The sequence below is a fragment of the Dermochelys coriacea genome, chromosome 5 (genome assembly GCF_009764565.3).
Source record: "Dermochelys coriacea isolate rDerCor1 chromosome 5, rDerCor1.pri.v4, whole genome shotgun sequence".
NCBI classification, from domain to species: domain Eukaryota; kingdom Metazoa; phylum Chordata; order Testudines; family Dermochelyidae; genus Dermochelys; species Dermochelys coriacea.
In genome coordinates this window covers 90,628,159-90,655,732 of record NC_050072.1, presented here as the reverse complement: position 1 = coordinate 90,655,732, position 27,574 = coordinate 90,628,159, and the positions used below count along the sequence as shown (strand labels likewise).

General features: G+C 41.9%; 1 protein-coding gene across 3 annotated transcripts in view; it reads left to right on the top strand.

Moving 5' to 3' along the window:
• Window positions 1-27,574, top strand: part of LOC119856417 (aminopeptidase O (putative)) — a 372,700-nt gene that overhangs the window by 191,228 nt on the left and 153,898 nt on the right. For all 3 annotated transcript variants that reach the window (XM_043515026.1, XM_043515028.1, XM_043515027.1), the window contains 3 exons: window positions 8,076-8,178; window positions 8,299-8,406; window positions 20,344-20,387. In XM_043515026.1, the coding sequence (XP_043370961.1) occupies window positions 8,076-8,178; window positions 8,299-8,406; window positions 20,344-20,387 (255 nt within the window). The remainder of the gene's footprint in view (window positions 1-8,075; window positions 8,179-8,298; window positions 8,407-20,343; window positions 20,388-27,574) is intronic.

Here is a 27,574-nt window from a genome sequence, read left to right as displayed (position 1 = left end):
CCAACCTTATTAACATCCACGCTACCCAACGTGTACTCTACAAAGTCATAGACCATATGAACAACAACGTCAGTGACCAAGATATCAACAAAAAAAACGTGGAGTACTTGTGGCACCTTAGAGACTAGCAAATTTATTTGGGCATAAGCTTTCGTGGGCTAACACCCACTTCATTGGATGCATGCAGTGGAAAATACAGTAGGAAGATACATATACACAGAGAACATGAAAAAATGGGTGTTGCCATACCAACTGTAACAAGACCAATTAATTAAGGTGGGACATTATCAGCAGGAGAAAAAAAAACCTTTTGTAGTGATAATCAGGATGGCCCATTTCAAACAGTTGACAAGAAGGGGTGAGTAACAGTAGGACAAAGTCATCCTGCGCTTACTCCCTGAAATTTTCTGAAGGTGCACTCATCTTTCCATGTCAATGAGCCTATCCATCTCCCTATCTTTTCCGAAACCACATGCGAATTCCTTTGAATCTACGATGCACACTTTGGATGTGCGCAGAGCTTTGTCCTTCTACTTCGATAGGACTAAAACCTTTAGGCGTTCTGACAAGCTATTCGTCCCCATTGCAGAACGCTCTAAGAGGTCATTTATCTCTAACCACTGACTTTCCAACTGGATCTCGAGTTGCATTTGTCTCTGTTATCAACTACAGAGTGCATCCGATGAAGTGAGCTGTAGCTCACGAAAGCTTATGCTCAAATAAATTTGTTAGTCTCTAAGGTGCCACAAGTACTCCTTTTCTTTTTGCAACTACAGAACGTGACTCCTCCTACCTTTATCAGGACTCACTCCACCAGATCCATGGCGGCCTCAGTGGCCTTTCTATATAACGTCCCCCTTTAAGGACATGTGCAGAGCTGCCATTTGGGCTTTTAAAAATACGTTTGCAAAACATTACGCTCTTACACAGGGACCCATCACCGATAGATGTGTGGGCAGAGCTGTTCTATCTACTGCATTCCTTCCAGATCCGAAGTCACTACCTCCTTGAGAGATACTGCTTTTCAGGCACCTACAGTGGAGCACCCACAGGGACACCTCTTGAAGAAGAAGAGGAGGTTACTCACCTGTGCAGTAACTGACATTCTTCGAGATGAGTGTCCCTGTGGTTGCTCCACTCCCCACCTTCCTCCCCTCAACTTCGGAGCTGGGGCGGCCTCCATTGTAGAGAAGGAACTGAGGAGTTGGGCTGCACATGCGCACTGGTATGTGAGGCAGGCTCCGCGCATGCGTGGCAGATACGGGTATTGCTGTAAAAATCTCTGAACAACGGCGCAGGGGTGCACCAATACCTACAGCAGAGTACTCACAGGGACACTCATCTCAAAGAATGTCAGTTACTGCACAGGTGAATAACCTCCTCTTTCTGCAGGGATTCATTCCACAGTTCTAGGTTGGCCCCTGAAAAAACACTGTCTCTTCAATAGATGACCTTTATCCTTATTGTAGAGAGTTCCATTGTGCTAGAAGAGCAAAACTGTCAACGAGAATCTTCATCCTGGAGCTTTAGATGGCCTTTTTTAATATCCTTGGCCCAGGCCATTGAGGATCAAAACCTTGTTTCAATATTCTATGGGAAGTCAGAGTCAGGGGTGCAGGACTGCTTTGATGTGTTCATGGTAGTCTGCTTTGCTCAGACAATGTGCTGCAACCTTCTGTACCAGTTGGACTTTCCTAAGTATTGAAGGCTTCTGGTTTGTTGCAGTGCTGTAGTCCAGCTGAGAAGTGATTAAGGCTTGAATAACTAACACTGGGTCATCATTCGCCAAGATGGGATAGTGTCTCCTAGCCCAGTGGCTTTCAACCTTTCCATACTACTGTACCCCTTTCAGTAGTCTGATTTGTCTTGCGTACCCCCAAGTTTCACTTCACTTAAAAACTACTTGCTAATACAATCAGACATAAAAATACAACAGTGTCACAGCACATTATTACTGAAAAAATGCTTACCTTTTCATTTTACCATATAATTATAAAATAAATCAATTGAAATATAAATATTGTACTTATATTTCAGTGTATAGCGTATAGAGCAATATAAACAAGTCATTGTCTGTATGAAATTTTAGTTTGTACTGACTCTGCTAGAGCTCTTTATGTAGCCTGTTGTAAAACTGAGCCGATATCTAGATGAGTTGATGTACCCACTGGAAGACCTCGGCGTACCCCAGGGTTACACATACTCCGGGCTGAGAACCACTGTCCTAGCTAACTAGAGATGATAAAGTGTTACTCATGATTAAGATAAAGATTCTGTCATGGATATTTTTAGTAAAAGTCAGGCACAGGTCGTGGGCAATAAACAAACATTCATGGAAGCCTGCGACCTGCCCCAGACTTTTAATGATAATCCTGGGGCAGGAGGGGAGGGAGGACAAATAGAGCGCTTCTGGGGACTTGCAGCTGCTCCAATCTCACTGCTCCTGTGGCGGGGGCTAATCCAACCCCAGCCACCGCTCCAGCAGGCCCAGGGACATTCCGTTGGGCCTGCAGCCGACTACTGATTAGCTGTTCCGGTGGGCCTGAGGCTGACTGCCTGTCAACTAATGTTCCCTCTAAATTTTTACATCCATGTGCAGAATGAATTTTGTTATGTGCACCAATATGGAGGTGATGAATGGCGGGGATGGGGCCGAGGGGTTCAGAGTGTGGGAAGGGACTCAGGGCTGGGGCAGAGGGTTGGCGGTGCTCTGGGGTGGGGCCAGGGATGAGAGGTTTGGGGTGAAGGCTGCCCCAGGGCTGTGGCAGGGAGAGAGGACTCCCCCCAGCCCTCTCCCACCGCAGGAGCCCAGGGCTAGTGGAGAGCGCCTTTCCCCAGCCACGGCAGCTCTGGGGCCAGGGGTAGAGGCGCCTCTCCCTGCTGCAGCCCTGCACGCTCCCTACCTCTCTCTTCTCCAGTCCAAGCCCCTGTGGCTATGTACCTGCATGGCTATGGCTGCTGTGCAGCCACGCAGCTTAGAGGGAATTTAGCTCTCAGCTGTTCCAGCCCCAAGGGCACTGACCCAACCCCAGCCACTGCTCTAGCCATTCCCCAGAAGTCACAGAAGTCCTGGAAAGTCACGGCATCTGTGACCTCCGTGACAGAATCGAATCCTTACTCAAGATGCAGCTATGTGGGAGTTTAGCATCAGTGAAAAGTCTTGGAGCATTCCTTAAGCTACAGACTGAATTGACCAATTGTGGGTGTGTACCTTCAACCAAAGGAGACTGCACCATGACTGTAAACTCTTCAGAATGCCTTCCTCTGTCCACCACTATCACCTCTGTCTTGCCCAGGTTTAGCTTCAACCAGCTCTTCTTCATCCATGACCCGATCTGATCCAAGCACTTGGCTGTCTTGGTCGTAGTGGTATGACTGTATGTGGGGAAGGATGGGTAGAGTTGTATGTCATCTACATATTTCTGGTCCCTGAGTCCTGGTCACCTGACCAGCTCACCTAGTGGCTGTATGTAGATGTTGAATAGGACCAGACTGAGAATTGATCCTTGTGGGACCCAGGAATTTTCGGATGAAATGGGGTTTCATTAGAAAATGCCAATTAATCAAACCTGAAATGTGTCACAAAAACACATTCTGGGTTTGATGAACTTTTGCTGAACCACAGGCAAGTTTCTGTTAGAAAATGGGGACTGTCTTTTGATTTACAATAATTCCTAGTTCTGTATGAAATGTAATGCTCTGAATATTTGCATATTAAAAATGACTTTGGGTTAGATGGACCACATGTTCCCAAACTTTACTAGATCATTACCAGCTGCTTGAAAAATTGATGTTTGACATACCACATGCTTATGTCTCCTTTTTGTGCATGTTTATTTTAGGCATTAATAGACTTACCTTAAGTACTCATGGACTCACGAGTAAAATAAATGCCTGAAGAAGCTTAAAATGTTAGGGCTATCCAAAAAACAAGAATACAGTTCAGTGAAAAATTATGAGGCTTTGATATTTGTTTTCTTTCTAATGTGGAGTGAAACCAAAAATAAAATAAAATAAAATAAAATAAAATAGAGAGCAAGATAGAGACCTCCCCAGAATAGCCAAGGTTACCTTGGATGTAAGAGAGCAAGGTTGAAGTCCTGCTCTGGATCAGGCGAAGCAAGGACTTGAGCCTCAGTCTCTCCCATCCCAGGTGAGTGCCCTAACCCAGTGGTTCTCAAGAAGGGGGTCTTCCGCCCACTGGGGAGGCTACGAGCCATTTCAGAGGGTCTGCCAGGCGTCCCATGGGACTAAAGCTCTGAGGCTTGGGATTCCAAGCCCTGGCAGAAATCGCCCCACAGGGCTGAAGCCCTGAGCCCCCCAACCATGTGGAGCTAAAGCTCCGAGCCACCCCCCACCCGAAAGGGCTAAAGCCCTGAGCCTCCCGCTGACATGGAGGAGATGGTATGATGGGATAATGGGATTTTGGTAAGTAATTGATCTTTAAATATTCAGGGTAAATAGGCCAAATCCCCTGAGATGGGATATTAGATGGATGGGATCTGATTTACTATAGAAAACTCTTTCCTGGGTATCTGGCTGGTGAATCTTGCCCATGTGCTCAGGGTTTGGCTGATTGCCATGTTTGGGGTCGGGAGGGAGTTTTCCTCCAGGGCAGATTGGAGAGGCCCTGGAGGTTTTTTTGCCTTCCTCTGTAGCATGGGGCATGGTTGACTGGAGGGAGGCTTCTCTGCTCCTTGAAGTTTTGAACCATGATTTGAGGACTTCAATAGCTCAGACATGGGTGAGGTTTTTCATAGGAGTGGGTGGGTGACATTCTGTGGCCTGCGCTGTGCAGGAGGTCGGACTAGATGATCAGAGTGGTCCCTTCTGACCTTAGTATCTATGAATCTATGACATTTTTGGTATGCCACTTAAATACATTCAATGGGTTGATCCTTTTTTTTTTTTAATTTGTCTAAGTTTGAAGTTCTTGCTAATTCTTATCTTGATTACTGTTGAATTTGAGCCAAATTTCAGTCTGGTTCTCTTTTTACAAAATTTAAATCAAGAAAAATACAAAGCATTTTGACAAGTATTGGGGGGTAGCCATATTAGTCTGTATCCACAAAACAACAAGGAGTCCAGTGGCACCTTAAAAACTAACAGATTTATTTGGGCATAAACTTAATGGGTAAAAAACCCACTTCTTCATATGCATTGAGTGAAAATTACAGATGCAGACATTATATTCATTATATACAAAGCATTTTGAGTAGCTCTCAGAGAAAACAAAGGAAATGCCATTAATGAGAAGGAGTGTGTGTGTGTGTGTGTGTGTGTGTGTGTGTGTGTGTGTGTAAAAAATGGAAGGCAGCTCAGAGGGGGAAAGAAGTAGAGAGTTGGGGGTGTCTTGGCTGGAAGTTAGGGGCATTACCTGGGTATCAGGCAGTTTCAGCTCCATGAAACCTTTTTTGCTTCTCTGCCGGTCTGACTCCCAATCAAGCAAGGCCCCACCCCCTGGTTGCTTGCAGTGCTGGGCAAATTGCACAGGGGTTCATCCTGCTCTGAGAAGATTCCAACTGCAGCAGACCAGCTGCTTTGCTGCTGAAGAGCCAGGCCTGCATCTAGGCTTTTATTCAGCAGACCGACCAATCACCCCCAACCCCAACTTCCCTGCAGAGACAGGAGAGAATTCCCCATGTGTCCCCTGCCTCGCAGCCTAGGAGGGGTCAGGCTGCCGCCTCTGTAAGGCACAGGTTACAGATGGAGCATGCTCTGCAGCAGCTTCCTGGAGCATGCCCTTTAAGTCTTGGGAGTCCTTGCAGCTGCAAGTTTTGCCTACACTCTAAACTAGCACTGTATGCATGTTCCTTTTCAGAAAAAAGGAGCTCCGGTGATGTGACATAGGCCTTTGCAAGTTTGACTCATGTCTTGAGCTGTGCAATGTGGCACAAGCTGAAGGCGAGGCTCAGTAGAAATCCAGCTCACTATGCACTAGATCAGAGCACAGTGCCCAACACACGGCTAATAAAACTACTGTGCTGGCATTGTTGGTGAATGTTGTTCCCCATTATGGCTAAAATCATCCACGCACATGCATTTTTGTTTCACAACCACTTTCTGGCAAGCTGCAGCTCAGGCAATCACTGTTGATTTGAAACTGAACAATTTCTTTTCAGAGTGTCTGGTATACCACTTACAACATCTCCTGTACCACAGTTTGGGAATCACTGAGATAGGTTGTATTACGGAATTATGTGAATTATGGAATGTGGATTAAGTTCTGTTTGTTTAATTGTTCTTAAATACACATGCACACACTTTATGGGAGGGGATGGCTCAGAGGATTAGTAATGAGATATGTCTCTTTCATCTTTCGGTGAATAATGACTGGTTATTAGTAAGCAAAAATATTTATTTTCTGTTCATTGGATTAAGTAAAATTAGCTGCTTGTATTCATCTTTTTTGGCAATCAAAGCGGAGACCAAAGTTTAAATGGGTATCGAGACTTGACTCTTAGAGTTGGTCCCTCAGAGACTTTTAATGGTGTTTAAAAGGAAGCTTGGACTGCTGCTGCCTGTGCTGCCCCTATTTTGTGGAGGGGAAAAATAGGTCTGAAGTTTCCAGAATGGCTAGTTTGCCACCTTTCGCTCGTACTAAAACTATATTTAAAGTCTCCAGAATTTTTTTCAGTCATGTTGATAGACTCCTAAAGAAGTGCTGTCTAGTCCTCCTTGGCTACCCAATGTTTCTACCTCTTGGAAAGAAGTTTGAAGATGAAGAATTAGTACTTCAGTACTGTGGCTGTGGTCTGGAAGACCCCATTTACAGAGGAGGGGAAAATTTTGCATAATTTGTCTTTAGTTTTTCTTCTCTGTGATTAAACTTATAAGACTGATAGGCACTAATAACTAGTGTAGACTTCCATCATGCCTATTGAGGCTTGGCAATCTGAAGACTTAGTACTAAAGAGTTAACTTAGTTTGAATTTGTTCTGGATATTACTGTCTGTCTGACTGAGAATCCCCAAGGCTCTGTGTAGCAGGCTCTCTCTTTCAAAGCTCTGGTTGTTTTTTGCTGACATACACACAAAATGACAAACCAAAGAAGAAAAAGAATGGAAGGCTTATACTTTTCTGTAGTGTATTAAATGTAGATGAAAGAGGCCATTCATTCTTGCAGGTGTAGTCTTGTGAGCTGTTAAGCTGTGTTCAGGTATGAAAAGTGAAATATGTAGCCTGGTGTAATGAGTTCAATATCCTTCCTTCCCATATACCTCCATCTCAAATTTCTCTGTCTTTTTTTATCTGCCTTTGTTCATAATGTAACACTGCTGTCTACGTAGTATCTCATAATTAAATACCATGCAATATGATGTCACGTCTGGGAGGGAAGAGCAAGTATTAAATACCAGCTTAATGTTGGCTTTCAGTTTAACCTCAGCTGTTTGTGCAGCCACACACAAAATCACATTAGAAGGATACATTTCTTGTTATTTCTACTTCTTTTCACATTAGCTAAGCTATTTCAGGGATTCTCAACCTTTTTCTTTCAGAGCTCCCCTTCCCCAACATGCAATAAAAACTGCAGAGCCAGAGGAAGGGAGGCTCCAGGCTTCAGCCTCGGGGGGTGTTTCTGTCCTGCAGGGCTGGGGTGGGAGGCGCTCAGGAGCCCCGTGGGATGGAAGGCTTGAGGATGGGTTCTCAACGCGTTAGCACCTTGGGGAGGGGGGTGGTTTGGGGCTTTAGCTCTGTAGGGGTAGCTTAGGGCTTCAGTCCCGTGGGGCAGCTTCTGTCAGGGCTCAGGGCTTCAGTCCCGTGGGGTGCCAGAGCTCAGGGCTTCCTCCCCGCAGGGCACCAGAACTCCAAGCTTCAGGCCCAGGGCTCTAAGTGGCCTTGCTTGGCAGACCCCCTGAAATGGCTCACAGTCCTGCAGTGGGCTGCAGACCCCCAGCTAAGAACCACTAAGCTATTTAGCACAAATTCAATTCCAGAGTAGTATGGAGACTAATGCACTAGTGAGTAGTGTCTGAAGATACCAACCTATTATCATCATTTTGGCAATGAAAGTTTGTAATGCATTAGTTCTGTACTCACTTATCAAAAATTTAATTGATTTGCAATCATTTTAGGCCAAACAAAGAGAACACAGGAGAAGTGAGTGAGTCTGGAACATGCATAATCAAACATGGTCTTAATGCAGAAAAAATCTTCATGCAGGTTCATTACTTGAAGGTAAGAGTGCGAAACTGACCTAACTGAAGCTGATTTTACTAACACATTTTATAAACACTTATTTTTGTGTATTCTTTAATTAATAGCATCATCTTTGTCTTTGGTACTGATTTCTTCCAGGGCTATTTCCTTCTGCAATCTCTAGCCAAGAGAACTGGAGAGGCTACATATTTTGAATTTTTAAGAAAGTTTGTGCAGAAGTTTCATGGACAACTGATTCTTTCTCAGGTACTCTGCTGGTGCTTGTTGCCCAGTTTGTTGAAAAATAAGTGACTTTTATTTTCTGTTTGACTATTTAAATCTCTGCTTTTGGAAATTTAAAATGTGGATAGGACATAGGACACTGAATCAGGAAACTTGGATTCTGTTTTAAGCTCCAACATGAACTCCGTTTTTCCTAAAGCAAGTCACACATCACTTCAGTGCCCCATTTTCCCTATCTGTAAAATGGAGATGATATTTACTGTCCTTTATAAACTTGGAACCTTGCATAAAAAGTGCTCTACAAGTGATATGTATGTATGTATTATTATTATTCAGTACTTCATAGCAATAAGGGGTATAAATTGAGCTCATCCTGCTCCAGAAGTACAGACCTCTGCAACTTGAACTAAATATAAATTCCCATTAGCTGTTAGCAGTAAAAACTAAATACTGTGTATACACTGGAAGGATACAATCCTACTCCCTTGAGGTCAGTGGCAAATATTCCATTGAAATCAATGGTTCTTAGTGTAATTGATATGAGATACTGTATCTGATCTTATAATAGTATATACTCTATTGTGCAGTCATCACTGTGGCGTTGTCTGAGTACCTTGAAGTTGCATTGCTGTCAGACTGACTCAGGTGCACCCATTTATTCAGGTTCGAGTACCTGTATCAGACTTTGATATGATATCTATAATTTCATCTAAATACATTGAAGGTAGCATGGGAACAAAACCTGCATTTATATTTGTTGCTTTGGACTTTCAAGATTCTGGACTTGTATGGGTATTTGGAACATTGCAAGCATATTGCAGCAGTTATGTGCTGAGTTAAACTGGGTAATCAGCAAGTGCAGGAAAAATATTGACTGCTAAAGGTTGTCTTAAGATCCACTCTGGAAGGAGATGATTCTTTTTAAAGCCAGGCCCAAAGAAGGGAAGAGACTTGCTGCCTAACTGCTAACTATTTCTATGCAGAGTAACAAGTCTTTGCTGCAACCAAAGAAGAAAGCTGGGGAAAGCTATTCCATGACTCTAACTGCTCCGTAAAAGAACAAGCTAGTAGTACTTATACCCATTCCTTAGTCTTGTGTACACTAGGTGCAGCTCTACCCCTTGGGCACCCTAAGGTGGATAAGGTTTCCACTGCTTGCAGCTGTTTTGAATACCAGGTCAATTAGACTTCCTTGGAGAAGTTTTAATTGGCACAGAGTAAAAAGTACCAATCACTGTGGAACACTTGTCTACACTAGGGCTCCCAAATTATGAACACCAGTGCTTTAGTTTCAGAGTAGCAGCCGTGTTAGTCTGTATTCGCAAAAAGAAAAGGAGTACTTGTGGCACCTTAGAGACTAACAAATTTATTAGAGCATAAGCTTTCGTGAGCTACAGCTCACTTCATCGGATGCATTTGGTGGAAAAAACAGAGGAGAGATTTATATACACACACACAGAGAACATGAAACAATGGGTTTATCATACACACTGTAAGGAGAGTGATCACTTAAGATAAGCCATCACCAACAGCAGGGGGGGGAAAGGAGGAAAACCTTTCATGGTGACAAGCAGGTAGGCTAATTCCAGCAGTTAACAAGAATATCAGAGGAACAGTGGGGGGTGGGGTGGGAGGGACAAATACCATGGGGAAATGGTTTTACTTTGTGTAATGACTCATCCATTCCCAGTCTCTATTCAAGCCTAAGTTAATTGTATCCAGTTTGCAAATTAATTCCAATTCAGCAGTCTCTCGTTGGAGTCTGTTTTTGAAGCTTTTTTGTTGAAGTATAGCCACTCTTAGGTCTGTGATCGAGTGACCAGAGAGATTGAAGTGTTCTCCAACTGGTTTTTGAATGTTATAATTCTTGACGTCTGATTTGTGTCCATTCATTCTTTTACGTAGAGACTGTCCAGTTTGGCCAATGTACATGGCAGAGGGGCATTGCTGGCACATGATGGCATATATCACATTGGTAGATGCGCAGGTGAACGAGCCTCTGATAGTGTGGCTGATGTGATTAGGCCCTATGATGGTATCCCCTGAATAGATATGTGGACAGAGTTGGCAACGGGCTTTGTTGCAAGGATAGGTTCCTGGGTTAGTGGTTCTGTTGTGTGGTGTGTGGTTGCTGGTGAGTATTTGCTTCAGATTGGGGGGCTGTCTGTAAGCCAGGACTGGTCTGTCTCCCAAGATCTGAGAGAGTGATGGCTCGTCCTTCAGGATAGGTTGTAGATCCTTGATGATGCGTTGGAGAGGTTTTAGTTGGGGGCTGAAGGTGATGGCTAGTGGCGTTCTGTTGTTTTCTTTGTTGGGCCTGTCCTGTAGTAGGTGACTTCTGGGTACTCTTCTGGTTCTGTCAATCTGTTTCTTCACTTCATCAGGTGGGTATTGTAGTTGTAGGAATGCATGATAGAGATCTTGTAGGTGTTTGTCTCTGTCTGAGGGGTTGGAGCAAATGCGGTTATATCGTAGCGCTTGGCTGTAGACAATGGATCGAGTGGTATGATCTGGATGAAAGCTAGAGGCATGTAGGTAGGAATAGCGGTCAGTAGGTTTCCGATATAGGGTGGTGTTTATGTGACCATCGCTTATTAGCACCGTAGTGTCCAGGAAGTGGATCTCTTGTGTGGACTGGTCTAGGCTTCTGCGTTGTGTGTTATGTGCACATTTGTCTACAGTGTATATGCCAGCCTCTGGATGCGCTGAACCAGGACACACACGACTGCAGTAGAGGCTATTGCTGCTGGAAAGGGGGGAGCTCCAGATGCGCTGGCTCCCTAGGGGGCTGGAGTCTTTTTCTCCCTGGCCGCCCCCTGCTCCTGGGCGCTCCTGCAGGCTGAATTTTTCATTCATGCTTTCTCCTTCTCCATCTCTCTCTCCGATTCAGGGAAAACATGTGTGGGCGGCCTTTGAAAGGCTCCCTGTCAATCAAGGCGGTGAACTGAAAAGAAAGAGAACGAGAGAGAGATGGGGGGGAGAACGGCTTTAATGGGGGTGGTGGGCGGCTGTTGCTGCGGCTGCCGCCAGCCTTGCAGCTCTTCCCAGGGGCATCTGCATAGACAGGGGGAATGATTCGTGCACCAAACACCTGCTCGGCCGGAAGCTTTTTTGAAAATTATAGCAAGAAAGGAAAAAGATGGCTAATGCCCTTAATTTGACTGCAGGAAAAGTACTGGATTGGGGTAGAAAAAGTCAGCTTGTTGCAGTTAGATCTACTAGCCTGACAGGAAATCAATTAAGTTAGTGGATTGCATAAATATTGCAAAATGTTGGAAGGTCCCAACACATTAAGCTATTAGTCATCCTAGCCAGATCATATTGCGGTGGTAGTACTAATCTACTAGTAATCTCCCCTCTCACTCCAATGCTCTGCTGTAAAATGTGAATTGGTAATGTATCCAGCTGTTCTCTCACAAACTAAAACATTTCATACTTGTTCTCATCCCAGAAGCAAATGTTTGTCGTAGTTTGATAAAAATTTGTTGAGCCATTTTTGAGTTGAGAGTGAATATGTCATTTTTCATCTAAGATTTCTCAAGACTCATTTTTTGAATATAATTAACTCAAAGAAGACTTTGTTTGTTTGTTTTAAAACTTCAAACTTGGCCATGTGATTAGTCAAGATTGAGAAACGTGCTTTCCTTTGTTTAAAGATATTTGATTTTGAAATAATAAAGTTATGGATGTTTTCTTAAAAATGCATCAATCAGAGTGTATTTTCTTACACCAGAAAGACACACTAAAGTTTGATCCTTTGAACAGTCATGAGTGTCTATGTTTAGGAATCAGAGGTGGTTGGAATGAGCCACAATGCCATTGCAACACTTCTGGTACTTTCTCAGAAGTTCATTGGGGGCCAAAACCAAAGTTACTGGAAGGATTGAGTAGGAGTTAGATCTTACCGTTAGGTAGCAATCAGTGTACATTTCTAGACACACATAAGTAGTATTTTCTGTTGGTCCATCTTTGTTGTATAACTATGTAATAAAAATGCAAGGAGGCAGAGTTATGGTTAATTCTGAATTTCTTGACTCTGTGTATTGAGAATCTCAACTTCAGTGTTTCATTTGAGTAGGTATTTGGCATTTAATTGTAGCTAGGCATACATGATATTAGAAGTAATTAATTAAAACTTTCTACCAACTTTTCTTATTCGGGTTCTTTCTTGAATAAGTACTGTATTCTGTCACCACTGAAGGAATAAGAGGTTTAAAACAAAGGCACAAGTGGTAAATTTAAATGTTGTGTTGTTGTATTTTACCTTGTCCAAAACAATTGTAAGTGTTCCCAGCATTAAGAGTTCTGAGGAAGAGGGAAAGTAAAAACTCGCAGTGCAAATAATTATGTACTTTCTGAATACAAGCCTTATTTTGAGTGATATTTGTAGTATTTTTCCTAGATGAGAGCTGCAGGTGCAAGGAAATGACTTCAGATGTGAAACATTAATCAGTTTGCTTTTTTCCCTTCATTTTGATTGCCAGTGCTTAGTATGTTTTTAATCGTAGTTTTTGTTTATTTTAGTTGAAGTAGCAACAGATGAGTAAAGCAAGTCTGGAATCTTTTAGCAGGATTTAAAAATAAATCTTCTGTTTTACTTTCTATGGGAGAATTCATTTAGTAACTGCTTTGAATTAAAATTTTATAATGAATGGAGTGGTATAGAAATAAATAGAAATGAGTACAAGTTCCTGATTTCACTCGTGCAATTAATTGTACTGTTTAATTTGGTGGTGGAAAAAGAACACACTAGGAATCAAGTGTTTGCAAAGTTTCATTTTCATATAGTTCCATCTGCTATAATAATAGCCAGGACCTGTACTACTCCCCCATTCTGCTTTGGTTCTAATTTGGTGTGGCACAAAAACAGCCTTGCTTAAAAACAAACAAACAAACAAACAACACTTTTTAAATCCCAGATTTTGTTATGACAAAGTTTTAAAAGGCAAAGTTTCAGTGAATAGAGGCCTAGGTGTACGTATATACATATGTACACACATATGCACACTTAGTTATACCCATACAGTTACCACAATTTTGTTTAATAAGTGAGTATCTACACCTGCAAGTTAATAGTTATGTGTCTGTCTTCCACATTTGTATGAGCAAATGGGCAAGTTGGAGGTGGAAATGTAGACATGCCGGTCTGAGCATTTTTGTGCATAGACACTTCTGGATTGCTTTTCAAAGAAATCGGGGTCTAAAATGTATTTATACTCTTTGGCCCCAGTCCTGAAAGCTTTTCCATGTTTGAAGACCCTGAGCTTGAGTTAATACCCATTGATGTCAATGGGGCTCGACATAGGCTCAGGGGACCCCTGTGCAGAGCAGATTGCAGGATTGGAGCCTTTGTTTGCTTTTTGCATTTAATTCTGGTTGGAACACAGAAATAGATTTCAGTTTCACTTCAGTCCAGTTACTTTCATATTCTGATTCTCACATTCACTAACACATTGTTGCCATTTTTTGTGAAGGGATTGTTTATATTCAAGCACAACCTATTGAAATTAAAACTTAATGAAATTAATGAAAAAATCTATTAAAATCAAGTTTTATCAAAATCTTTCTAAAGCAAAACCTACATTTTAGTTCTAAAATATTTGAGTATCATTTTAAATCTAATTAATCAAGTTATGCTATGCTTGTAGACTACTTTGATTATCTACTGGTTCATTGCTTTTTAAAGACTTCTTTCTCTGCACTTATGCTTGTTATAAATTCTGTGAACATTCACTTTATTTATAATCATACACACAAAAACTATGTTAAAAACATTATTAAGATTGCAAAGTCAAACACTCAAAAGTTAGGAAAAGCAAGAATTAAGGTTGCCTGTATCATTTCCTAACTATTGAGTGCTTGACTTTGCAACTCTAATAATGTTGTTTTAATTTAATGTTTTGTGTCTAATTTTCTACATTTTAAAAAACAAGCTAAAAAAACATAAATTCCATTGTATGGCATCATCTTGACATCCACATAAGTAATCAGCATGGTAGGAACCTTTGGACTCACCAGCCAGATCTCTGCTGCTTGAGCTAATATAGTAACTAATAGCAGTAAAAGACTGCAATTCTCTGTGGACTGACACTAGAGGGGAATGAGACACACTTTGCTAGTGAGTTTCACAGATATTTGCAGACAGCAGAGGAATTGTGAGATTAATGAATTCTGGCTCTGGAAAGGAATGTGCTCTAGTAATCACAGACTGTTCTGTCCTCTACCTCCAACTTGTCCTTTTCCCTGTCCTGTCTCTTCTCCACCTCTAGCTCCTCATCCCAGTCAATTCTCCTTACCTAGTCAGTCCCCAGACTTCTCATCTCAGTCCCAGACTCTTTAAACACCAGTCCCAGTTATCCACCAGCACCCTGTCCCTCAGCAGATCTGTCGTTTTTAAACACCACCACCTTCACCCAGCTCCATTAGTACCCAATCTCTTTGCCCAGCCATTTCTAGCCTTCCTCTTGGCTCCTCATCCAATCTCAGTCTTCCCTCACTTACTGATTTGCAGTCCCCGTTCCACCTGTTTCCTTCTCTGGCTCCCAGTCACAGTTTACCACACCATAGTGGTTCTCAAACTTTTGTACTGGTGATCCCTTTCACATAGAAAGCCTCTGAGTGTGACCCCCTTTATAAATTAAAAACACTTTTTAATATATTTAACACCATTATAAATGCTGGAGGCAAAGTGGGGTTTGGGGTAGAGGTTGACAGCTCGTGATCCCCCATATAATAACCTTGTGACCCCCAGTTTGAGAATTCCTGCCTAGGGAAATGGGTGGTGCCTTTATCACCACCTACTGTAGAATATAGTGTAGATGCTCATTTGTGGTTACCCCGCTTTGTAGTACTAAATACCTATCTTTAGAACCCTGAAATACATGCATTATAAACTTCAATTCTAAATCAAATATTTGTACAATACTTACAGAACAATAGAAGCATCCTAATTTCAAGGAAGATTGTAAAATGATAGCTGTTGCTTTATTCTTAATAGATGGATATGCATTGTCTTTCTTCTTCTTAATTTCCTCTCATTATCATCTTGGAAAACCAAGAAGAGCCTGAATCAAAAAGTAGAGATTTTTGTCTCACAGTAACTGAGATTATAATGCATACAATGTGAAAACACTACTAGGACAAGAGATACCAACTAATAATAAGAAAAGGAGTACTTGTGGCACCTTAGAGACTAACAAATTTATTAGAGCATAAGCTTTCGTGAGCTACAGCTCACTTCATCGGATGCATTTGGTGGAAAAAACATAGGAGAGATTGATATACACACACAGAGAACATGAAACAATGGGTTTATCATACACACTGTAAGGAGAGTGATCACTTAAGATAAGCCATCACCAGCAGCGGGGGGGGGGGGGGGGAAGGAGGAAAACCTTTCATGGTGACAAGCAAGGTAGGCTAATTCCAGCAGTTAACAAGAATATCAGAGGAACAGTGGGGGGTGAGGAGGGGGGGAGAAATACCATGGGGAAATAGTTTTACTTTGTGTAATGACTCATCCATTCCCAGTCTCTATTCAAGCCTAAGTTAAATGTATCCAGTTTGCAAATTAATTCCAATTCAGCAGTCTCTCGTTGGAGTCTGGTTTTGAAGCTTTTTTGTTGAAGGATAGCCACTCTTAGGTCTGTGATCGAGTGACCAGAGAAATTGAAGTGTTCTCCAACTGGTTTTTGAATGTTATAATTCTTGACGTCTGATTTGTGTCCATTCATTCTTTTACGTAGAGACTGTCCAGTTTGGCCAATGTACATGGCAGAGGGACATTGCTGGCACATGATGGCATATATCACATTGGTAGATGCGCAGGTGAACGAGCCTCTGATAGTGTGGCTGATGTGATTAGGCCCTATGATGGTATCCCCTGAATAGATATGTGGACAGAGTTGGCAATGGGCTTTATTGCAAGGATAGGTTCCTGGGTTAGTGGTTCTGTTGTGTGGTGTGTGGTTGCTGGTGAGTATTTGCTTCAGATTGGGGTGCTGTCTGTAAGCAAGGACTGGCCTGTCTCCCAAGATCTGTGAGAGTGATGGGTCATCCTTCAGGATAGGTTGTAGATCCTTGATGATGCGTTGGAGAGGTTTTAGTTGGGGGCTGAAGGTGATGGCTAGTGGCGTTCTGTTATTTTCTTTGTTGGGCCTGTCCTGTAGTAGGTGACTTCTGGGTACTCTTCTGGCTCTGTCAATCTGTTTCTTCACTTCAGCAGGTGGGTATTGTAGTTGTAGGAATGCATGATAGAGATCTTGTAGGTGTTTGTCTCTGTCTGAGGGGTTGGAGCAAATGCGGTTATATCGTAGAGCTTGGCTGTAGACAATGGATTGAGTGGTATGATCTGGATGAAAGCTAGAGGCATGTAGGTAGGAATAGCGGTCAGTAGGTTTCCGATATAGGGTGGTGTTTATGTGACCATCGCTTATTAGCACCGTAGTGTCCAGGAAGTGGATCTCTTGTGTGGACTGGTCCAGGCTGAGGTTGATGGTGGGATGGAAATTGTTGAAATCATGGTGGAATTCCTCAAGGGCTTCTTTTCCATGGGTCCAGATGATGAAGATGTCATCAATGTAGCGCAAGTAGAGTAGGGGCATTAGGGGACGAGAGCTGAGGAAGCGTTGTTCTAAGTCAGCCATAAAAATGTTGGCATACTGTGGGGCCATGCGGGTACCCATCACAGTGCCGCTGATTTGAAGGTATACATTGTCACCAAATGTGAAATAGTTACGGGTGAGGACAAAGTCACAAAGTTCAGCCACCAGGTTAGCCGTGACAGTATTGGGGATACTGTTCCTGACGGCTTGTAGTCCATCTTTGTGTGGAATGTTGGTGTAGAGGGCTTCTACATCCATAGTGGCTAGGATGGTGTTTTTAGGAAGATCACCAATGGACTGTAGTTTCCTCAGGAAGTCAGTGGTGTCTCGAAGATAGCTGGGAGTGCTGGTAACGAAGGGCCTGAGGAGGGAGTCTACATAGCCAGACAATCCTGCTGTCAGGGTTCCAATGCCTGAGATGATGGGGCATCCAGGATTTCCAGGTTTATGGATCTTGGGTAGCAGATAGAATACCCCAGGTCGGGGTTCTAGGGGTGTGTCTGTGCGGATTTGTTCTTGTGCTTTTTCAGGGAGTTTCTTGAGCACATGCTGTAGTTTCTTTTGGTAACTCTCAGTGGGATCAGAGGGTAATGGCTTGTAGAAAGTGGTGTTGGAGAGCTGTCTAGTAGCCTCTTGTTCATACTCCAACCTATTCATGATGACGACAGCACCTCCTTTGTCAGCCTTTTTGATTATGATGTCAGAGTTGTTTCTGAGGCTGTGGATGGCACTGTGTTCTGCAAGGCTGGGGTTATGGGGTAAGCGGAGAAGAAGAGTACCCAGAAGTCACCTACTACAGGACAGGCCCAACAAAGAAAACAACAGAACGCCACTAGCCATCACCTTCAGCCCCCAACTAAAACCTCTCCAACGCATCATCAAGGATCTACAACCTATCCTGAAGGACGAGCCATCACTCTCACAGATCTTGGGAGACAGGCCAGTCCTTGCTTACAGACAGCCCCCCAATCTGAAGCAAATACTCACCAGCAACCACACACCACACAACAGAACCACTAACCCAGGAACCTATCCTTGCAACAAAGCCCATTGCCAACTCTGTCCACATATCCATTCAGGGGATACCATCATAGGGCCTAATCACATCAGCCACACTATCAGAGGCTCGTTCACCTGCGCATCTACCAATGTGATATATGCCATCATGTGCCAGCAATGCCCCTCTGCCATGTACATTGGCCAAACTGGACAGTCTCTACGTAAAAGAATGAATGGACACAAATCAGACGTCAAGAATTATAACATTCAAAAACCAGTTGGAGAACACTTCAATCTCTCTGGTCACTCGATCACAGACCTAAGAGTGGCTATACTTCAACAAAAAAGCTTCAAAACCAGACTCCAACGAGAGACTGCTGAATTGGAATTAATTTGCAAACTGGATACATTTAACTTAGGCTTGAATAGAGACTGGGAATGGATGAGTCATTACACAAAGTAAAACTATTTCCCCATGGTATTTCTCCCCCCCACCTCACCCCCCACTGTTCCTCTGATATTCTTGTACCTTGCTTGTCACCATGAAAGGTTTTCCTCCTTTCCCCCCCCTGCTGCTGGTGATGGCTTATCTTAAGTGATCACTCTCCTTACAGTATGTATGATAAACCCATTGTTTCATGTTCTCTGTGTGTGTGTATATAAATCTCTCCTCTGTTTTTTCCACCAAATGCATCCGATGAAGTGAGCTGTAGCTCACGAAAGCTTATGCTCTAATAAATTTGTTAGTCTCTAAGGTGCCACCGGTACTCCTTTTCTTTTTGCGAATACAGACTAACACGGCTGCTACTCTGAAACCTCTGATATTCTTGTTAACTGCTGGAATTAGCCTACCTTGCTTGTCACCATGAAAGGTTTTCCTCCTTTCCCCCCCCCTGCTGCTGGTGATGGCTTATCTTAAGTGATCACTCTCCTTACAGTGTGTATGATAAACCCATTGTTTCATGTTCACTGTGTGTGTATATCAATCTCTCCTCTGTTTTTTCCACCAAATGCATCCGATGAAGTGAGCTGTAGCTCACGAAAGCTTATGCTCTAATAAATTTGTTAGTCTCTAAGGTGCCACAAGTACTCCTTTTCTTTTTGCGAATACAGACTAACAGGGCTGCTACTCTGAAACCTGTCATTATGCAAAGCAACTAATAATAGGTTATAAAACACTGGTGAGATAGCAGATCAAGGGATATTAACATTTGAAGTTACTCAATGCCATTTATATAGAATAAATACTTTCAGTCAGATTTGTATCATCCTTGTCACAGCTGTAATGATGCCAAAAAATGGTAAAATCTTTTGGACAACAGTACTGACCTGGCTTGAATTTGACCTTATTTAAAGTGGAAAGGTTTATTCAAGTACTGACACTTTGAACTACGTACTCCCTCTCCTTTAACAATGTGATCAGTATTCAGCAAAACAGGGTCATTATTGAATACCCCCATTCTCTAGGAATCAAACTTCAATACAATGCTTTTTGCCAAGGGAGCAAGAGCTCACTTTCCGGAATCAGACTAAGCAATCTGTGCTGCAATGCACAGCATCACTAGGCTAATAGACCTGTCCCAGTAAGATACTTTTAATATTAACAAACTTGATTTACTGCTATTTAAAAATAGATGGTAAAAATGAAGAGTTACTTTTAATAATGCTTCTCTCCTGAAAGCTGCTTGTGGGAGCCCAAGTAGTTAGTGTGTTGTATCGAAGTGATTGTTATAAAGAATGAGATTATGTTTAAAGTGACGAGTGCCAGAATACCTCTGGTATGCCAAGGGTAACTTTATAAAGAGAATGAACTGTATTATTCTAGGCAGGGCTGGTTGCAACACCTATTATTAAGGTTGCCTGACACTTCAAGGATGTGCCTTTTGGGGGGAAAAAAGTACGTGAATATGTAATTAAAGACTATATCATAATGCAGACACACCAGGAGGCCAAAGTAAGGTTGCACAGGCAGCCTTAATTTCAGCATTTCTTAACTTTTCCTAAGTTTTGGGTGCTAGAATTTGCAACCTTAATTAAAGTTTTTTTAATGTAGTTTTGTTGTTGTGTGCAATAGATTCAATAAAGACAGAATGCAGGATTGTGTTAAAACAGTGAGCAGTGTTTTCAGTTCTTTTTTTTTTCTAACTTGTAAAACCTTTCAGCTTGACTGGGTTGGAAAACTGACAGACAAAATATATATTGTCTAAACAATTGAACAAAGTAATAATATAGATGAGACATAAATTTCTTCCTTATCATTCTCCTATCTGCAGCTGTTTAAATTCTATTGCTAGGGACATAGACACAGTGTAATCTTTTGATAGAGATATTCATTGTGGTGCTTTTGTTCCTTTTCCAGGATTTTCTTTACATGCTGCTGGAGGACATCCCAGAACAAAAAGGGTATGTGAGAATCAGATTAGAAAAGATAAAGAAAGGGGAGTAGAAATCAGCAGTAAATACGAGTTGTGCCAACCGGAGACGTCAGTAGGGGGGTTCTAATATCACACACACACACACACACACACACTCACTCTCTCTCTCTCTCTCTCTCTCTCTCTCTGACAGGAAAGGTAAGCATAAAGCTATTTTAATAGTATTGTTAATACTGAGGATACATCACACTTATGTAGCACCTAAACATTAAAGAATTAGGTGCCTGACTGTTTATACACCCTTGAACATTTTCCCCCAATTGACTCGCCCAAGGTTACACAAGGAAGTCTGTACCAGAGCTTTGAATAACCTCTGTTCTGTACTTTAGCTACAAAATCACCCATCCGTAAAACCATATAACTGCCAGTGTCCAAATACTGGGTCAAATTTTTCTATCATTACTCAAGTACAAGTACAGCGTACTCCATGAGTAATCCCCATTGTCTCCTCCTCGAATAATCCCCGTTGTCTCCAGTGGGACTTCTTGAGGAGTAAGGTGCTGTTCAAAGTGTGTAAGGGGATCAGAAGCTGGCTCATAGTTATATAATGGATAACAGCAGTTCAGCCTGCAACAAACAAAAAACTGATCTTGTGAAAAGTAAACAGAAGATGTTGCTTGGTATTTTAGACAGCCAAAGGAAAAGAGAAATGGAAGAAATATTGTTGCCTATAGCTGGTAAAGCCTAGGTTTTTAGTTACAGATGATTTTTCAGCTGATACCCGTTGATCAGCAACTGCATCGAAGAGACTCTTCTCCATTCAGATGCAGTCTCCCAAGTGACATCCCCATTGATTTTGTCTTCCTTTCAGACCTACAAGAGATCGTTTCAACGTGTATCTATACTTATACATGTAGAGTACAGACTCTGCACACCCAACTAGCATGGGTATAAATAGCAGTGTAAGTGGTGAGGTATGGCTTATGTGAGTAGAATGTCCTACACATCTGACCCCCCAGGGTATGTACGCTACATAGCTTTCTACACACCCAAGCACACCTACACTGCTATTTTTAGTAGGCGAAAGCCTTCCCTGCTACAGTGAAAGGCTCCAGCAATGAGGAAAAGCTCTGGCAGCTCTCCAGTGCTGGAGCCGTTCCCCACTGCCTGCCCCTTCCAGAGCCTTTCCTTGCTACAGTGAAAGGTGCCGTTGGAACTTTTCCCTGATGTCTCCACATTTCTGGAGCCTTTCACTGCCACAATGACAACTGTGAACACTGCCTGCCTTTCACTGCAGCATGTAGCTAAACGTGTAGTACAGTGGTAGTGTGGACATAGCATAAGTGTACTACGGTAAGTGTGGACATAGCATAAGTGCCTGGTTTAGAGGACTGCTCCTCTGAAGGGAGCTTGGCTATTGAAAACTCTTCTCCAGGGCAATATCCTCTGACAGACCATGGCAGGAGGAGGCCAGGACCAGATAGGGTAGAGGACATTATATATTTGCAGGCTCCTTGGTCTGCCTCTTCTCCGCTAAGGAACTTTTTGTATGAAGAACTAAGAGGCAGAGCAACTAACAGATGTCTAAGGATATGACTGCATCAGAGGAAGAGGTTTTTCTGTTGATGTAGGTAATCCACCTCTCCAAGAGGAGGTAGCTAGGTCAGTGGAAGAACCCTTCTGTTGACCTAGCCATATCTACACTATGGGTAAGGTAGACCTATATACTATGCTTAGGGCACAGAATTTTTCACAGCCCTCAGTGATGTAGCTAGGTTGATCTAAGTTTTAGGTAAGACCAGGCCTTAATATCAGTGCCTGCCTCAGTCTGCTGAATCTGCCATCCTGAGCTTTCCTGTTTAGTGTGGACTGGTCTGTCCCGGAGGCTCAGGTTGTCTTGGCCTTCCCCCAGCAAACTTGAAATGCTTCTCACACATGATTGAAGCATCTTATTTTCTTCTGTTTAACTTCAAAATTCACTACTATCATTTAAAAAAACTAAAACTCCTGCTTTCTCTTGTACCTGTGCATTATACTGCACTAAGTTTGATCAAAACTCTCAGTAGCCTTGTTGCCCCCAGGACTCGTGATCTTTAGCCCCAAATATAAATTAATCCTATTCATATCTGTGCAACATGTGAGCCATACAAAGCCTCAGTGTTTTTAAACCCCTGTTACAGAGGGTGTGTTTCATCAGCTCCAGATAAATCAGAATAGCAGCTGCTTGAGCTCTGTGTGACTAGTCTTCTTGAGTAATAACTTCTATAACTTTTGAGTATTTGGTTTTTTTTTTTTTTGCTTTTTGTTATTTTATTTGCTTCAGCAAAACAAATACAAAATAAAAAGTAAAGCTACATTTTCCATAATATACTACAGAGTAAGTATAGCTTATAACTTTATTTGTAACTTTAATAACTATGACTTAGTAACCACCTTCAATGTCTTCATAAATTTCCAATTTTTCAACATACATGGCCAGACAAGTAGATCCTGTCTCCTAGATTTTTATTAACTTACTTTCTTGGATTAGAAAACTGCTAGTCAAGATGAGGGAGATTTTTCAAAGGCCCAACTGACTAATAGGCATGTAACTGCCAATGAAAATATTTCAAAATCTCCCTCAAAATGTCTTATTTCCTCCAATTTTTCTGTAAATTACTGTACATATACTGATTGTAAAAAAATAATCCTTCAGGACCATTCAACGGGTAGTAGTAAAAATCACTGATCTTGGATTTGCTCCTTTTTGGATTTCTGCCTAGTCATGTTACCAGAATAATTTATCTTGAAAATGGTCATGTCAAAGAATTTGTACAACCAGATGAAGAAATAAAGACATACTTATACGGTATTTTCAATTGGATATGGCAGACTTCTTATCCTCTTTTAGTAAACTGTTTTATATTTTTAATGTGCACTTTTAAAAGTTGCCATGTTCCACCACAGGGGTGGCTGCATTTCCCTGTTAGTGAAGTGATTGCTATATGTAAAGTTTGTAAAGTGCTTTGGGATGAAAGTCCGCTATTTAAAGCCTTTTTATGATAATACTAATTCTAATTAATAATTGTATTACAGTAGTATCTAGAGGCCTCATCTTAGATTTGGACCTCATTGTGTTGGGGCAAGGACACATTAATAGATCATCCCTAGTTCGAGGTCTTACAGTCTAAATTGATAGACAAAGGGTAGGTAAAAGGAAGCATTACCTCCATTTTACAGAAGGGGAACCTAGTATGTGGAGATTGTGACTTGCCTAAGATCACACAGGAATTCTGTGGCAGAGCTAAAAAGTGAACCCAAGTCCCAGTCTAGTACCTTAGCCACAAGACCACCCATCGTCTTTTCTTTTGTCCCAATTCAGGAAATCATTTAAGCACAAAACTTAAATGACTTCATATCAATGGGATTTAAACATGTGGTAAGTGTCCTCTCTGAATAGGGACGCTTTTCTGAATTGATTTCAGAGTGGTAGCCTTGTTAGTCTGTATCAGCAAAAACAATGAGGAGTCCTTGTGGCACCTTAGGGCTTGTCTATATTACCCAGTGGATCGACGGGAAGCAATCGATCCGGCGGGGGTCAATTTATCGCGTCTAGTTTAGACGCGATAAATCGACCGCCGAGCACTCTCCCGTTGATTCCGGTACTCTACAGGGCAAGAGGCACAAGCAGAGTCAATGGGAGAGAATCAGCCGTCGACTTACTGCAGTGAAGAAACCATAGCTGAAGTTGTGTAACTTAGATCTATTTCCCTCCCCTACCCGCAGTGTAGACCAAGCCTTCGAGATTAACAAATCTATTTGGGCATAAGTTTTCATGGGCTAAAACCCACTTCATCAGATGCATCGAATTGAGAGTTCTATAAATATCATGGTATATGTGCTTCCTCTGAGATGTGGTTCGTGCTGCAGTAATCTATGTGTCATATGTTCTAAAACTTGTGGAGACAAGGCATGTTCTACTTTAACATGTGCTAGCTGGATTAATTGAAATGTGAGGGGAGCCCAAATCAAAAGGATTGGCCAAGGTAGTAATGTTTAAAAATAGGCAGCATTAGAGTTTCAGTACAATCTGAGCAACTTCTTAGCTTCATTTTTTCCCTAGATTAGTATGGTGGCTGAACAGTGTCATAAACTCATTTCAAAGACAGTGTTTTGAAATGTCCTGCTGCTGGCTCTGAACTCAGAGAAAGCTAAACTAAGACATAGGCATTGTAAAGCTGCTGCAAATGAAATGTCACTATTTTGCATTGATTTTTACAAGAAAATCTTACCCTTATAGTATGGCTGTTCTCTAAAAGCTGCTGTAAAATTGTCATTATGGGGTTCTGTGTTTCTTGTCTGTTAATGAAAACCAGATCAAATATACTCCATTTACAAGTAAGAGGTTTTTTTCCCCTAGCTGCTAGATTTACAAACTCAGTTTAGAATCTAAAAGTCAGTTTGTACTCTCTGACTTTTGCAACAGCGGTAAGATTCTGCAGTTGGAATGTTGTCAGTAATTCTGATGATGATGCATGAGATATAACAGTATCCAGCTCACTTTCTTTGAATGCTGTGTTGATTCTGCAGTATTAACAAGATTGAGGAAAAAAGTAAAAATGTTAATTTAATCTGTAAAAATAAAGACAATAGATTTGACCCATAATATATATATGGAAGGCAAATCTGTTGAATTAAAAGCTACCAGTTTTACGGTCACTTTTCTGATCACAACTGTACTTGGCTCAACTTCTGAGAAACAGAAAAAAGGTAAATGTTGGGCATGAAATGAAATGAAATCAATATGTAAAATTAGAAATAACATAATAGGGAACCTTCAACTTCCCAAATAACCAGCCTGAAATTCAAGTTAATAATTGTATACAGTGTAATTTCTTTAATAAACTGTATTGCTTTCCACTTACTTCAACGTTCTGAATTTATCTGTCTCAGAATAGTATTTATTATTTAATTTTTATAATATAACACTTGTACTATATTGCATCCTACATTTCTACATAATGCAACACTATAGGATCATGTGGGTGTACGTAATTGCAAACAATAGCTCTGATTATTGTGGATTATCTAAACCACAGAAGTTGAAGGTGAGGTCTGAATGCTGGAATCACGTTAGCACCAGTGACAGATAGAAAGGGCATGCTGAGTCTAAGGGACCTAACAGTTAAATGCTCTAAATCCAAAAGATGTGAACAAATAGCATGGGACCTTTAAAAGCTGGTCAAATCTGGTTTTAAATAATTAATCTAAATGTAGAATGCTACCTTGTACAAATGTAGTGCCTATGTTTAATGTACTCTTGGTTATCTGTGAAAAAAAATCAATTTCCATAATGATCAGACATGCAGAATTGTAAATTCTTGAAAGTTCAAGCTGGCTAAGTGGAAATGCTTTTGTTTGACTGCTGTGATTATTTGAACCACATAATCTGAGCAAAAAGAAACTGTTCATAGCACAGTCTGTTGTCTTATAAGTTAAAAGAAAATTTTAGTACAGGTAAGCAATACTTTTATTTATCTGGGGGGATTTCTTTGCCTGTGCCTGAGTTCATCCCTCTCCTTAATACTGCTAAACCACTCTGCCTTGGGGTGAATTTATCCCTGAACTTTTGAAGAAAAGTTTTTTTTGCTGTGGAATGTACCAGATTGCTCTCACAGCATGTATTATCAAAACATTTTCTTGGGTGTGGATGGCCGTGGATTCCCACCACAAAAGGCTTCATCCCCCTTCACCATCCTGTGCAAATAACTAAAGCATTGCAGACAAGCTTTCAAATAATATGGCATGAAACAGAAATACATCTACACTTCTTTAATTTCATCCACCTTGCTCCCTTTTTCCTAGTTCCTTCCCATTAATTTCTATAGATGATTAGCATGCTGTGATATCCCAGGTATTTGGGAATGCCCTAGCTACTGAAAGACACAAAGTGACAAATCTGAGGAAGGATTCTGTTATGGGTAAGGTATTAGGAGATCTGGGTTCAGTTCCTGGCTCTGCCATAGACTTCCTGTGTGATGGTGAGGACGTTAGTCAGGATCAGCTTGTGAACCTCCTATTCATATTGTTGAACGGTTACATATGAGTAGTCCATTGACTTCCCCTTTGGGACAGAATCTGCCACCTTTAGTCACAGTGAACAGTACTTTATTCCTCAAATAGTCCCATTGATTTCAGTGGGACTTTTTGCACAGTAACGTATTATGCATTGTGAGTAAGGGTGGCAGAATATCATCTGGATTCTCAGTGTATGCGTGTCTCACTTCCGCCTATGAGAAATGGTGATAATAATACTTTCCTACCTCATGGGGTGTTGTGAGAGTAAATTCATAAATACTTGGGAGCAGCAGCACCAACTTTCCAATGTGCTGGGGGATGCATGACACCGTGGCTCTGCCCCAGGCCCCTCTCACTCTTCACCCCTTCCCCCAAAACCCTGCCTCACCCTGCCCCTTCTACCCCCACCGTGCCCTGTCCCCACTCCACCCCTTCCCCATAAACCCTACCCTGCCCTGCCTCTTCCTGCTCCATTTCACCCCCTTACCCAAGCGCGCCCTGCCCTCGCTCCTCCCCACCGCCCCCAGCGCCTCCTGCACACCGCAGAACAGCTGATTTGCAGCGGGCAGATTTGCACCTGGGAGAGATAGGGAGGTTCTGATCAGCGGGATGGGAGGGGGAGGGAAGCTTAGCACCCACCATTTTTTTCTTCCTATGCTAAGGAGTCATTTTTTGCCTCCTATGCTTGGGAGGCACTGAGATGTGATGGTGCACAGCTGGTCATGTAAGCCAGAAATTCTGAAAGCAAAGTCTTTCCTCTTACATTTTCTTCGGTTTGTTGAATCTAACTCAAGAAGTAACCTACATGTCTGGAAAAGTGCTACAGTTATAAACAGTAGCATCAACAACTAAAGCCTTTGGGCATTCCAAGGTTTCTTTTTCTTTTTAACTTGGCTAGTTACCCAAATATTTATGAGCAGTCAAGGTATTTCCCTTACGTTGCAAAGCAGTTAAGATACAGACTGTGAATAACGGCTCCTTGGATCTATTCCAGTCTCTGCCTCCAACTTTTAATGTAGAGGAGTGACCCCCTAGTTCTTGTATTAAGGGGAGGAGAAGCACTTTTTCTCCACACCATTCATGATTTTATAAACCTCTATCATATCTCCCTGCTGAACAGTCCCATTCTTTTATATCTCTTCTTGTATGGAAGTTGTT